Genomic DNA, 15,780 nt, shown 5'->3' on the forward strand with positions numbered 1-15,780 from the left:
TATATATATATATATATATATATATATAGTGAAATTTTTAGTCAGTCTTTTTAATAGGCCTATATGGTTTTTATTAACTTTTATTTGATGTAATTTTAGTTATTTTACTACTTATGTACTTATGTATATATGCTCTGTTTTCATTTTAAGAAAATATAATAATAATAATAATAATAATATTTCACTATATATATTTAAAAAAATATATGTATATTATATATATATATATATATATATATATATATAGTGAAATTTTTAGTCAGTCTTTTTAATAGGCCTATGTGGTTTTTATTAACTTTTACTTGATTTTATTTTAGTTATTTTACTACTTATGTACTTATGTATATATGCTCTGTTTTCATTTTAAGAAAATATAAGAATAATAATAATAATTTCATTATATATATATTAAAAAAATATATATGTATATTATTATTATTATGATTATATATTATATTATATTTTATTTTTATTTTATTTTAGTTATTTTACTACAAGTTAAATTAAATTGAGAAATGGTGTCTTGGCTACTAGCTGAAATAAACATTAATGAATTAAAACAAATATATATTAAAAAAAATATTTCAAGATATTTCTATAATAATTATGTTCTGTATAGAATACATCACTGATACATATACATTGCATAAAAAACAAATAATAAATATATATTTTTTCGAATTATTCGAAATGAATATACATTTTAATTATTGTAATGTATACGTATTATGCCCTAGTACTGTAGAACTGTAATATAAAGAATAAATATTAACAAACTGTAGAAATGGACAACTTTCAAAAGAGTGTAGTGAGCTTGATGAAATCTAGATGGCGCTTAGCGGATGACAGTCTGATCGCAGCCGCTCAACAGGAAAGAAGAAGAAGAAGAAGACCGGACCATGTACAAGGTGAGAATTAAAAACTTGAGTTGAGTCGCTCAGTTCGTGTTCTTCACCGCGATCTTGTCTTGCAAAAACACCGATTACGCGTACGAACCCGCGCTATTTAGTCTGAAATACGCATGTACACGAATTTCAGTTCAGTTGATTTTATTATAAACATTGTTATATATTTTTGAGCTTTAAAGAGGCATTTGAGGGCAGGAAATACAAGGGCATTGCAGGAGAGATAAAACACAAACTATTTACTTCTTTAAATAAACGCAATACCGGTGTTCTATTTACTATTTTAGGCTGCTCTAATTCTATAGACTGAGTTCACTGTATAAAAATGTAAATATATCGGCGCGATTTGTGATGTTAGATCATTAAACTGGTGGTAAGAGTCAAAGTCTCTTTTGACTTTTATTGACTTTGCCACAGGCTATGCTGAGAGTATCAGATGAAATTAAAGTTTATAAAACGACTGCTACCAACCATACATTTTATATTAAGTCGGAGATTTTTTATTTTTATTATTTTTTTTGTTAAAATATATCCCGTATAACTGTGAGCTGTGGCGTATTTCCACATTTGGCCACTAGATGGCGATAAAACACCGTTACATCTAAGAGAGAAGCTGAAACAATGTTTTGTTTAAATACTGATTTAACTCTATTATAAAATACTAACAATTCTACGATAATATGAACCTAAAATATCTTATAATTTGTTATAAATATTTTAATTTTTTTTTCTGGTGGCAACACTTGTGCAGCAATAGTAAATTGTAAATATTAATATAAGCTAAAATATGAAATATATATACTGATTAAAATACTAAAAAAAGTTACAGCAGAAAACAAAAAAAAAAAACTTTAATTTTGTTATACTTTATGCTCTTTTAGTATTATTATACTGTTATGGTATTTATATTTTAAATTCCCTTTTATTTTTATATTTTCAGTTTTCATTTTAGTTTTAGAAATTGTAAATCTTTTGTCATTTTTGTATTATTATTATTATTATTATTATTATTATTAAACAACTTTTATTTAGCTTTATTTTTCAGCATTTATTTTTTAGTTTCAAGTTTCATCTAGTATTTACACTACCAGTTTTTGAACAGTAAGGTTTTTAAAGTTTTTTGAAAGAAGTCTCTTCTGCACACCAAGATTTAATATAATTTTTATAATATTAAAAATAATAATAATAAAAAATTATATATATATATATATAATATATATATATATATTAAAAAAAAATATATATATATATATATATATAGATATAGATATATATAGATACACACATGTATACATATATACACATACAGACACATTAAAAATCTTAATGTTCAAAAACGTTTGATTGGTAGTGTATACTTTTCTTAACTTTATTTCAGTGATCAAAAACAATTTTAATAGACACTAATTGTTACATGACTGCATCTAACAGAATTGCCTGGCTTAACTTTACATACTGAAAAATTATAAATTGCTATGTTATCAATATCTCAAAGGATATCAGTCAATATCAATCAAGTGAAAAGCAAAGGAAAGCAGAAAGAAGATCAAAACAGAGTTGTGTAACGCGTTTGTGTGTCTTGAACCCTTGACCACATTTAAAATGATTTTGACCTCAGGTTTCTCATATTGTGTTACTGTTGCTCATTAATCCCTCTGTAAAGACAAACTGAGGCACCTTGGATGTCCTCAAAACAGCTGTGTGTGGGCAGTTTGAGTAACTGTTATTCTTGCTTAAACCAGAAACATTCAGCATGTGTTGACAGTGAGTACAAACCAGACTGTGGTCTTCAGATAGCGCAGCCCTTGTGAAGTTCTGCAGTGTTTGTGCTTGACCGAACACGGGGGTTTGTAGGTCAGGAAATTCCGTCTGACCGGTTCATTCATGCTCTCTGTTTCTGTGGCGACGGCACTGCGGCTGCTCTGATAGGTTGGAGGGGTCGCAGGAGTCTCTGGCACTCTAGGATTGATATCAGCCTCTGTGCTGGCGGCCGCCACCTCTGCTGATGACGACAAACCAACACAACACAACACAAGTCTGAGTGTAGATGAGGTAATCTACACATTCTGACCCATTGAGACACATTCTAACCCTAACATCAACTGAAAAAGTAGAAAATGCATTTTATATAAGGAAAATCAAGACAAAAGTATGACAAGAAAAAGTGTAATCTCATTTTTATTCATATTATTCACCGTTGAGAATGATTATAATTAATGCAGATTTAACACTCTATTATGAAAGTCTTGAATTAATTAATAAAATTTTTTTTTTTTTTTTTTTTGATAATATGAACCTAAAATAATATCCTGATATAACTTTTTAACATTAGAAATATTATAATCTTGCCTGGTGGCAATGCTTGCTCAGCAGTAGAAAAATATGCTTAAATATCAAATATGCATGCTGATTAGAATACTGAAAATGATAAATAAATAAAATGGCAAAGAATAATGACATTAAACAATTTTATAACACTTGGTGCTATTTCAGCGTTAGTTATGTACTGTTATAGTATTTCTATTTTAAATAGTTTTTATTTTTTTATTTTAATTGTAGTTCTAGAATTTTATTTAATTTTTTATTTTTTTTTTTTCAAAAAAAGATTTTTTTTTTTTTAGTTTTTTTTTTTTTTTTTTTTTTTTAACAAATTCTATTAGCTGTATTTTCAGTGTTAGTTTTTTAGTACTTCAACTTATTTTCATTTAGTTGCCACAGCAACATTTCTAATTTATTTTTTAGTTTTTAAGACAAAAAAAAAACATTGGATTATAATGAAAAAACTGGATTATAGTATTATTGGAATATAAAAAATAAAATGACAGTTGAACTAATAATAATAACAACAACAACAATAATAATAAATATTATTATTGTTATTGTAGTTGTTGTTAATTATTTAATTAATTATTATTCTTATTATTCTTATTTTTATTATTATTATTATTATTATTATTTAATTGACTGATACTTCTGTCCTGTGAAACAGATCTGTATTACAGATAAGAGTTTAACATTAAAAACTCATTATAAACTCATTGAACATTTAATAAATTGCAAAAGAAAAGAAAAACTCTACAGATGCATTACAGTAAATGCTTAAAAAATCCTTATTTGTCATGAAAACAATGTAAAATGCAACAAGTTGTAATAGTCCTCTAATAGGTGTTTTTTAAAATGCAAAATATAATTTAATAGTTTTTCAGGGTGAAATGTGTTCAACTGTGCCTAATTGATCTGTCACTTTAATTTGTTTACAAACAGGAGTTTAACTTACAACTCAAACTTTAAGGACATACAAAACCTAAATGATCTGGGTTACAAACAAAAGTTTAACATTAGGTAAAAGATGTTCATTTTAACGTTGACTCTGTAACACTATTTCTTTCACAGTTGTCTCTCTACACGACACCGCAGCAGAAGTTCCAGTATGTGGAGCCTGAGAGAGGACAGGTGGAGGAGAGCGTGGCCACGCTGAGAAAACTGGCAGAGCCGTATACCACCTGGTGCCAGGTACAGACTTAATCATGCAACAAGATGTGTCAAACACAAAGCCTGTTTGTGCACTGATTCACTTTTAACAAGCTCGACTGGTTCAGGATGGTCACTCACACAGTCTTTGTCCTAGTTTTTAAAAGAAAACAGAGGATACTTTTGTTAAATTGGGAACCAAACTGGCCAAAAGTATTATTAATATACACTGAACTAAATCACTGATCTATAATAGAGTCTATATAGAACAGTGAACTAAACTCATTTATCAGCAGCATGAGCATGCAGTAGTTGCAGCTTGTTGGCTTATTTGCTCTGCATGGCTTTTCTTTCTCTCCATCTCTTCATTTTAGGACAGAATATGATCTCAATTAATATTTACACTCTACAATGATGTACAACTCACTTCATTTACAACAGCTGGAAACCAGGATCTCTCCCAAAACATGTTTCATCACAAGAAAAAAAAGTATAGATTTTGATTATAGTATTTTCCTTCTATAAAGACGAAGCAGAAAAAAATGGGGGGTTTTTTCTATACAATTACTATATTATTAACTCATCTGTTCTTTTGTTTTTTGGATGAAATGTGATGCACACATGTTTTGTGAGATTAACCCACCTAAAATAACACTGGATTTTAATATGTTGAACAAAGAAAAAAAAAAACAGTTTATTATAATTGACTAATAATTCTGTCCAGCCTACTAGTATCATATTTCCAAACACACTAAATTTCATATTTCTGAAATAAGAAACACTGATGTAAAGAATCCAGTTTCACTGTTTTTTAATATAAAGCTTATTTTTTGTCTCATTTTTGTATTTGTAGGGTAGGGTTACTTATTTATGTACACTTTTATACAATATGTTGTTTTTATTAATCATGTTATGTCACTTTATTTTAATATTTCTATGTAGCTTTAATTTATCCTTATTCCAGGTTTAGTAATTTAAGTTTTTCGACTTATTTCAGCAACATTTGTAATTTTATTTTTTTTATTTAATAGGCTTTTTAAGGTATGAAATAAGAACCACGGATGTTTTTGACTTCTTCATTAAAATATATTTCATGATTTAAAAAAAAAAAAAAAATTAGAACCTTTTGTAATCTTATTTTAGTGTTATTTATGTACTATTATAATATTTAACAATATTTTCTTATTATTTTTACATTTATATATGTATATAATTTCAGTTTTCATTTTAATTTTTGTTTTAGTATTTTGTGTTTTGTTTTTCTGTACAATTACTATATTATTTCTTCTTTTGCTTTTTGGATTAAATGGAATACAGACATGTTTTGTGAAATTAACCTAACTAAAATAACAAGATTATATTATTAGTTAAAAAAAAAAAAAAACTTAACCAATTAGATGAAAACTTATACCCCTGGTTTCACAGAGAAGGCTTAAGCCTAGTCCTAGACTAAAACGTAAGTCTGAGCTGTTTCAACTGAAAGAAACTTGCACCGACTGATCTAAAAATATATCAGTGCCTTTGTTTTGTCTCAGGAGGCACACCAATAATGTTGTTTTCTAAGCACGTTTATAAAAATGACTTAAATGTCCTAATTGAACTATGGCCTAATCCTGGCTTAGTCTAAGACCTGTCTGTGGAACCAGGCCATAGTGTCCAGCATACTACGTTCATATTTCCAAACACTCAAAATTTCTTTTTTTTGTGTTATTTTGCTGACTGAGTTAGAGCTGCATTCTATAAAATCTGATTGTTTAAAAACTTTTAATTAATCAGGCATTTATCGTTCTCTTCTTTTTGCATTTATTTTCTTTAAAAGCCATTCAACACACCATCAAACACACAGCTGGTCACATTGTTTTACAGACAAACAGACCTTAAACAATGAAACAAGGAATGCCAGCATCTGTACGGCATGTACAGTGTCTGCGATATGCTGTTGATTACCACAGCAAAGAAAAATAATCTCTCAGTTTGTAAAAACAAGCAGAAATCGTGTTTACAATAATGTACTTACAGTGAATCCAGTCATTTTCACCTGGTACGTGCAGTACGAGAGTACAAGAAAAGGACAGTTTAGAAGCTTCTTGTTTTAAGTACATTACTGTACACATGTTTTTTGTTTGCTTTTACAAATAGAATTTTTTTTCTCTAGTTTCTGAATGTTTAGAACAAAACATCACTAAAGTGTTTATGGAATGCAGCTCTTTCTGACGATCTGTGACTCTTTTCATTGTAATTTCTAATCATTTGACCTTCACTGATGATGTTGTGATGATTTGGTTCCTCTTTATCTAAATGTGCCGTCTGGTCCTGGTTGCTGGTGGTCTGATCCGGTCCAGCAAACGGCCAGCTCGGCCAAACAGACAGCGCAGGTACTCACGAGCACATGCACACATCATCATTACCCACGCTGCTCTCTGCCGCTCTCACACATCTGGCAATGTTCGGAATAAAATACTGCATACAAAACAACCCGTCTTGCCAAGCGATGAGGTTAATGTGACAAGAATGAAGCATGATACTGACTGAAATGTTTGTTGTGGTATAATGCATACTGTGGCACATACTACATTTAAAATAGTTGGCAATATTCGGTGTGTACTGTGCAGTATGTTAGTATTCAGTTCCGAACATACAGTAGTCATTGTGTTTGCTTGCGTATAGCACAGATTTCTGCTCTGTGTGACCCAGATGCTTTACAATTATCTTTAAATGTGAAGTTTGTCACTATTACAAACTGAATTGCAACCATGACTGTTCAAACAAGTTTGCCAAATGTTTTTGCATTTGCCATTGGTCAGACAAAGTCACGCTCCAGTCAGTGCTGCTGTGTCAGGATCATTTTAAATCACGCATTTACAAAAGTTTATTCGTTGTAAACATTTTCAGTGTTGATTTTAAGGGTATTTTTAAATGATTTTGTAGAATAGAATTGTCACTATATATGCGAAGTATAGGTCTGAAATAAGACCAAATAAGGTAAATAATCCAGAGTTTCATTGTGGGTTTTTTTTTCAATCTATCTTTTTTGTCTTATTTTAGTATTTTTTATGAAATATTATAGCATTTAATATTTTTAATTAGTTTTATATTTTGGTTTTGTATTCGTTTTAGTAATTGAATTTTTTCCTTTCTTGTTTTTGTTTTGTTTTGTTTTGTAGTCATTTCATTAGTTTATTTTAATATTCCTATTTAGCTGTAATTTATTCTTATTTCAGTATTAGTTTTGGTGATTTTAGTACTTCAACCTATTTTTTCAGCAACATTTCTAATTTTCTTTCTTTATTATTTATGTTTATTGTTTCAAATGTATCTAGTATTTATATTTTTACAAATAGTTTATGATATCATAAAAACATCTTATTTTAGTATTTTTTAATATACCGTTACAGTATTTTATAGTTTTTCATTTTAATTTTTAGTTTGATATGAGTGATTTTATATTTTTTAATATTTTTATTTCTCTATCTATTTTGAATTTATTCTGATTCCAATTTTAGTCATTTCAGCAACATTTCCATTTACTTATTTTTATTTACTTTTAAGTTGACATTTACATTATTAATATTTACGAATATGATTTTTAAGGTCTGAAATATAAAAACACTTTTTTTTACATCATAAAAACGAAGAGTTTCTTATTTTAGTATTTTTTAATATCCTATTATAGTATTTAATATTTTTATATTTTAATTTTTTAATTTATGCATTTACAGTTTTTAATTTGAATTTGTGTTTTAAAAATGTAATTTGTTTTTATTAGTGATTTTATTATTATTATTTTAGATTTCTATTTTGTTTGAATTTAGTAATTTCAGCAACATTTCTATTTTTTTATTTTAAGTTTATCTGATATTTATAGTTCATAAATATTTTTATGGTTAGAATTTCAGCAGTTTTAGTTTTTATAGTTCTAGTTAACGATAGCAACACTGTTTTACTCCATTTGTTGATGGAAACTGCTGCTATCATGATGTTCTCTTGAGAGGTTCTGCTTTTAACTCAGAGCATGAATCAGTCCAGAAGGACCTCTGTTGGCACAGTGTGTCTGAACAAAGAGAGCGTCCAACAACAACACAAAGTGGAAAAATGATCTCATGCAATATCATAGCGATGGAGCGCCGCAAAAACAACACTTTACAGCAGCTGATAAAGTGTTTGACACACTGCCAGTCGCTCTGTCCTACAGCGCTGTATTTGACACAACCCACACTAGGAGGCAGGACACACTGACCCACATCTAAAAGCAGAACAGCCTTGAAAATAAAAAACCAAGAATTGAAATTCTACAGAATTTCATGAAATGTGTCAACATGTTAACCTCTGGCTTATACAGTGGTGTGAGTTTGGGGCGGGCCTGTGAGTTTGTCTGTCTGACCAATTGCATACAGGAAGTGTGTTTAAAGGACCTGTTTGAAAGTCATTATTTTTGCAATCTCATTTGGTGATGCTAAAGCTACAGAAATCACATTTAACATTTAAACATGATAAAGCATGAGAAATGCAGGTGCTACATTCATGTTATTAACTTAGAACATAATACAGTTAGACAATATTTAATAAATAAGCACAATTTAATGTTATTTTTAGTATTATTTAGGTACTATTATAGTATTTATTATTTTAAAATTAGATTTTATTTTTATTTTTTTCCATGTTTTTATTTTAATTTTAGTTTGTTGTTTTATAATGTGTGTTAGTTTAAATTATTTAAATCTCTAAATTTTAATTTTTAGTAACATTCATTTTCTTTCTTTCTAAACGCATCTAATATTTCTATTACATAAATATTTTACGAATTTTTAAGCTCTGAAATAAGAACATCATAAAAACATGATTTTTTCTTATTTTAGTATTTTTTTATATACTATTATAGTATTTAACACTTTAATCTTTCCATTTAATATGTTAGTTTTATATTTATGTATTTTTAATTTTCATTTAAATTTGTGTTATAAAAAAATATTTGTTTTATTAGGGATTTTATTAGTTTTTTATATTTCTGTTTAGTTTGAATTTATTCTGATTCCAATTTGAGTAATTTCAGCAACATTTCTTTTTTTTTTCACTTTTAAGTTGATCTAATATTTATATTTCAACATGGTAAAGTGTGAGAAATGCAGGTGCTACATTCATGTTATTAGGTTTTTCAGTATTTAATAAGTGAGCACAATTTAATGTTATTTTAGCATTATTTAGGTACATTTATAGTATTTATTATTTTAAAATTAGATTTTTTTGTCCTTTTAATAATCATCAATCAATCCATTTATATATTTCAGCTTTATTTTTAATTAACAAAAACAATTAATATTTTAATAAACAATAAGACAATGAGAGTTTTGCACATTTTACCCCCATTTTGTATAATATTATAATTTTATATAATAATTTGTATTTAGTAGTTTTCCTTATTTTCCTCAAGTGCTTCACTTTTGCATATCAGATCTCAGGTCACATATAGCCATCTGATTATCAGGATATAGACTGTTATATCTCTGTCTGTCATGCATTATGGGTTTATTGGTGCTGATAAAGATTTGCCAAGGTGGTGCATTTATCAAATATCAAAATAGGCTATAACCCAGAAGTACACTAATAAACCTTTGAACTCAAATAAAAATTAGATTTTCTGGCCTTCATGTCACTCTGGACCTATATAGTCATATATATGTTCTTGTTTTTTCCATGCAGTAAAACATTTCTTTTACTTCGTTAAAGAAAAGCAACTTACTGCTTAGGTTACAAAAAAGAGTTGTTTTTCCACCGTCACACATTCTACATCTAGGTCTTTGCTCACCATTTAGCATTTGCCAGTGATTCATATAAAGTTAAATTAGTGATTCTCATTTTTGGAGTCTGAAAGTAACATTGTAAAGAGTAACATTCATTCTTTTGTACTGATTCTCAGGGCGTCTATGGGACGGTGAAACCCAAGGTTGAAAGCACTGTACAGTTCGGACAAAGTAAGCAAACGCACGCTGACACACAACATGAAAGAAACATGCTTTCTTTTTCAGTGAAATGACATAAGCAGAGTTTTTGCATTGTAATCTAGACAGTTATGCCTACTTGAAGAACCCTCCACCTGAGTTTTACCCCAGAGCTGGAGTCATCGGAGTTGCCGGGATCCTGGGCCTTTTTCTTGGAAGAGGTAGTGAAAGTTTTAATGATACCCTAGTAAAAAAGTAATAGATTTAAAATGCGTTTATTTAATATTAAGTATAGTTTAAGTCTAATAACATATTTACTGACATATCATTCGAGACTTACTATAAAAATTCGAATTAAACTTTATTTGGAGTACTACTTGTGCACATTTCTTAATATTAATCCTAAAATATATTTTAATGTCACTGTTTATGTGGATTGTGTGAGCTTTAAATAATATCGGTATTTAAATGCAAAATATCTAAAGTCTACCTAAAGTATACTTGCAATAATTCCACTTCGGCACAATCAAATATACTTAACGTCAGTACTATTTCTGCACAATTAAAGTGCATCAAGTACAAAATTAGTTGTTCCAATTTAGCATACTTTAAATATACCCGTTTAGTATGCTAAAAGTAATTGCAGGGTATTTTTATTAAGTATATAATATGTAAATGTATTTTTAGTATGGTATACTTAGCATGAAATAAATGTATTTTAAATACATTTTAGTATATTTGTTTACAAAAAATTATTTTCTTCTCCAGTATTTTTGTCTTGTTTTCCAGTAGCAATATCTAAACAATTTTTACTTGAGATGCAAAATGACTTAAGGTATTAAGTTTTGTTTTGTGAACAAAATGTTTGCTTAAAATAATAATAATCATAAAAAAATGTGTTAGTGGGGTCTGAAAATTTTAATAATTTCGAAGAAAAAATAAGATTCTTTTTCTGACGTCATTGGCTGTTTTTTTTCTTGTTTTAAGCAAAAATTCAAAGCAAAATTTTTTTTTTTTTTTTTCAATTTTCAATAATAAGACTCTCCCAAATACCATTTATTTTCTGTATTGCACTACAGTACCATACCATGTTTCTGAAAGAGGCCTCTTCTGCTCAGCAAAGCTGCGCTTATTTGATAAAAAATACAGTAAAATTGTGAGATATTATTACCATTTAAAAAAGCTGTTTCTATCTGAATATATTGTAAAATGTCATTTATTTCTGTGATGCAAAGCTGAATTTTCAGCATCATTACTCCAGTCTTCAGTGTCACATGATCCTTCAGAAATCATTCTAATATGCTGATTTGCTGCTCAAGAAACATTTCTGATTATCATCGGTGTTTAAAACAGCTTTTTTCCCCATTTTATAAACGTGTTCACTGTCATTTTTGATTAACAATGTGTCGTACTAATAAAATAAAATCTCACTGACCTCAAACTTTTGAACATTAGTGTACGTTTTAAGATTACTTTGTCATTTCAAGGCTCCAGGCTGAAGAAACTGATCTACCCGACTAGTCTGATGGCTATTGCTGCATCCATGTATTATCCTCAAGAGGCCGTGACTGTCGCAAAGGTAGGCGTGTCTGTGTGTGTTGTATGTTTATTGGCTATAGGATTGTGAGATGTTATCGTCTGCTAGAACCCTGCTGAGACGGGCTTCGAAATGAGGAAAAGGCGAGGCGAGGTTACGACCTGTAACTTTCCAGCAGTTAAAAACAGCAGATGAAACACATTCCTAACAACTCCCAAGGACACAAAGCGAAGCTGCATGAACACTGCATCTATCAGCCGTTTGTCTGTTTTGATTGTAACCGATATAGACCTTGCAGTGGAAAGCGGTTTGAATCATTCGCTATCTCTCAGCGTCACACGCGTCCTGCTGAAGCGCTGTCAACACACATCACTACACAAGCGAGCAATATCAGATCAAAATCTCTCTAAAAGGCCGTTTCAGCACTGCATGTCCTCATCCTGTCAGATATGCTGATGGAAATGTCCTGAGAGGCCAGCGGGGGCACTGATTAAAAAGCAAAACAGCCCAAAATTAGATGTTTTCACATTTGGTTTGAACGCAAGTTCAATTTTTTAAGGTGTCAGGGTTAGGGTGGATGGCATTGGACAGTTTGCACCTACTGATAAACACAGGTAATTGCACCACCCGGCTGCAAAATGCATTGCAAAAATAAACCAAACTTGATAATCAGACTCAGGCCTGCATCAGAAGTGTAAATTATCATGTACAATGTTTTTCGTGATTAAAGGAGAAGTCCACTTCCAGAACAACAGTTCACAAATAATTTACTCACCCCCTTGTCATCCAAGATGTTCATGTCTTTCTGTCTTCAGTCATGAAGAAATTATGGTTTCTGAGGAAAACATTTCAGGATTTTTCTCCATATAATGGACTTCATTAGTGCCCTGATTTTGAAGTTTAAAAGTTTAAATGTAGTTTAAATGCGGCTTCAAAGGGATCCCAGCCGACGAAGGAGGGTCTTATCTAGCGAAATTTTTTATACAAGCACAAAAGCTTGTGTAGCACAGGCTCTGGGATGCACGTTCACGACACTACGTGCTATTGAATCAAGTCGAAAGGTCACACGGAACATAGGCAGACCCAGTGTTTACAAAGCAAACACGCAAAGACTAAGAAAGTGCAAGTAAGTCAAACGCTGTTTACGAACAAAAAGGTACAACGATGTCCTCCTCTCAAGTTGTAGGAGAAAATAAGATGGAGTTTTTTGCCATACTCAGTACACAGACGATGAACTTAGATGTGATTCGTAGTAGTGATGGGAAGTTCAGATCATTTTACAGAGTCGGACCTTTGAGTCTCGTTCAGCAAAATGAACAAATCTTTTTTCCCCCGAGTCATTTCGTTCATTTTAGCAAAATATATTTAAAACGTGTTACTTCCCTAACACATCTACTGCTTACACAAATGTTGATCACACTACAAACAAAACAAAACGTCATTCGTTCATCACGTGACAGCCCCATAAGATGAACGAACCACTCGAAAAACCCAAAGGCTCGACACAGGTGAACTAATTCCAGTACAGAACCTAATAGGATGTTGCGCATGCGCGACTGAACGAATCACTTCCCGAGACGACTCGTTCTTCCCGAGTCACATTAAAGATTCAAAAACGACCCATTACTAATTCGTAGCATCGTGAACGTGCATCCCAGAGCCTGTGCTACACAAGCTTTTGTGCTTAAAAAGTGTACAAATCTTTATTTTTTGAAAAAAAATGACTGATCGTTTCGCTACATAAGACCCTTCTTCCTCGGCTGGGATCATTTAGAGCCCCTTGAAGCCACATTTAAACTACATTTTGGAAGTTCAAAATCAGGGCACCAATGGAGTCCATGATATTGAGAAAAATCCTGAAATGTTTTCCTCAAAAACCATACATGGAAAGAAAGACATGAACATCTTGGATGAGAAGGGGGTGAGTAAATTATTTGTAAATTGGTGTTCTGGAAGTGGACTTCTCCTTTAAAGTGGTTCATTTTGAGTGTCTTTGTTAATTAGCACTACTGTATGGGTATTTTTCACATGCAACAGTGAAATCAGTAACATCATTCCAACAGTAACATCATTTCTTTACTGAAATACAGTATCTCATACTCTGCAAAAAGTGATTTTCTTTTTCAAAATTTGTAATTTTCTAAAGATTCTTAAATTAGGATACATTTATTTAAAAAGTAAAATAGCATATGGTGTTCATCAAAACACTTAAGCTTCGTAGGGTTGTAGAGTGCCTAAAAAGTTATTAATTAGGGGATTTTCTAAGTCTTGTATGTATTAAAATGAATTGAGTTGCTGTTGAGATGCTTGAAACCGGGAGAAAAAAAGCTTTTTTTTTTTTTTTTTAGAATTTTAAATTTTTATTTATATTATATATATATATATATATATATATATATAATATATAAACAAAAAAAATGAATAATTAAACTTAATTTCAGAGGAAAACTTTACTTATCCAGTGACAAATTTATTTTGTTATTAGGCATTTATTTATGTTTTTATTTTTTTTGGTTTTACCATAAATGCACTTAATTCTGATTCAGTTTCAGAAAATATCATGCCATAATGTTTTATATATATATATATATATATATATACACACACACACACGCACACACATTAAAAAAAATAATAATAATAAAAAAAAGAATGAAAAAAAGCTATTTGAATGTAAAAGTATTTTTACATTTGTTTAGCCATATAACCCTGGACCACTAAACCAGTCTTAAGTAGCATGGGTATATTTGTAGCAAGAGGCAACAAAACACTGCATGGTTCAAATTGATAGATTTTTTTTATCCATGTTCTATGAAGAGATTTTGTCCTACCTTAAATATATCAAAACATAATTTTTGATTAGTAATATGCAATGCTAAGAACTTCTTTTGGACAACTTTAAAGGCAGTTTTCTCAGTATTTTTATTTTTTTTGGCACCCTCAGATTCCAAATTTTCAGCCAAATATTAAATAAACCATACATCAATAGAAAGCTTTCAAATGATGTAGAAATTTCACTTACAAAAAAAAATTGACCTTTATGACTGGTTTTGTGGTCCAGGGTTACATATTTTCATAAAAAATGGCATGTATTGTGAGTTTAGCTCAACCTGCTAAGCAGCAAATTATATATTATTTTTACTGGCAACGCATCACATTGAAGAACAGATTAAGAACAGATTTACAGATTACACAACCCTAAAACCAGTTCTGTAGCCCACTAATAACAGGGCATTCAGCAGCCAAGACACACTCTACTACAAACTATTCATCTGCTTCCAGAAATAAATTCTCTGTAGATGTGTGTGAATGTCTCATTAGACTGAAATGACCCTTTCTAATCTTCCCACAACAGAACACAGGAGACACTGTATACGACTGGGCGCTTCAGGCTTATGTTGCTGTGGAGAAACTCGTCAAAGACAAACCTGCCTCAAAGAAAGTGAGTTTGGCTCTTTTCCAACAAACTTTACATTCATGCATGTGCCAGATGCTTTTATCTAAAGTGATTTACATTGCATTCAAGGTTTGCATTTTTGCATTTTCTACTAATCACACCAACAACCTCCACTGTTTGACCTAAACATAGCATTTGAACATTGCAAATATTGGTTTTGGAAAGAGCCTAAGCACTTCTTGTTTTGTGTTTGAATAGGATCAAGCAGAAAAGAGTTCCAGCGGGGAGACCAAAGCTTAGGTATCAAACATCATAAACAGCACAGGAAATACAACACAGGTGCACACAATGCATAAACAACATTAATATAATCATAACAAACCCTTTTCCCAACTTTTTACACATAAAACCTGTTAAATTGCAGTAAAACTGTTAATTACCTTTTTCAGTGAGTGCTCCACACTGAATTGTATCATTTTCAGTTCACACAGGTGTTCACCACATGAACCACAGCTGTAGAGAATCACATTAATT

General features: G+C 30.3%; 1 protein-coding gene across 3 annotated transcripts in view; it reads left to right on the plus strand.

The window, feature by feature from the left end:
- Window positions 1–840: 840 nt before the first annotated feature.
- The window catches only part of apooa (apolipoprotein O, a), a 15,892-nt gene continuing 952 nt past the window's right edge, over window positions 841–15,780 (plus strand). The window contains exons 1-9 of one of the 3 annotated variants that reach the window (XM_051109001.1): window positions 841–908; window positions 2,835–2,957; window positions 4,299–4,418; window positions 6,719–6,751; window positions 10,291–10,345; window positions 10,438–10,533; window positions 11,800–11,891; window positions 15,205–15,291; window positions 15,505–15,585. In XM_051109001.1, the coding sequence (XP_050964958.1) occupies window positions 900–908; window positions 2,835–2,957; window positions 4,299–4,418; window positions 6,719–6,751; window positions 10,291–10,345; window positions 10,438–10,533; window positions 11,800–11,891; window positions 15,205–15,291; window positions 15,505–15,546 (657 nt within the window). In that variant the 5' untranslated portion in view covers window positions 841–899 and the 3' untranslated portion in view covers window positions 15,547–15,585. The remainder of the gene's footprint in view (window positions 909–2,834; window positions 2,958–4,298; window positions 4,419–6,718; window positions 6,752–10,290; window positions 10,346–10,437; window positions 10,534–11,799; window positions 11,892–15,204; window positions 15,292–15,504; window positions 15,586–15,780) is intronic. The other 2 variants (XM_051109000.1, XM_051109002.1) reach the window with 2 other exon arrangements.

The sequence above is a fragment of the Labeo rohita genome, chromosome 5 (genome assembly GCF_022985175.1).
Source record: "Labeo rohita strain BAU-BD-2019 chromosome 5, IGBB_LRoh.1.0, whole genome shotgun sequence".
In the NCBI taxonomy this organism is placed as follows: domain Eukaryota; kingdom Metazoa; phylum Chordata; class Actinopteri; order Cypriniformes; family Cyprinidae; genus Labeo; species Labeo rohita.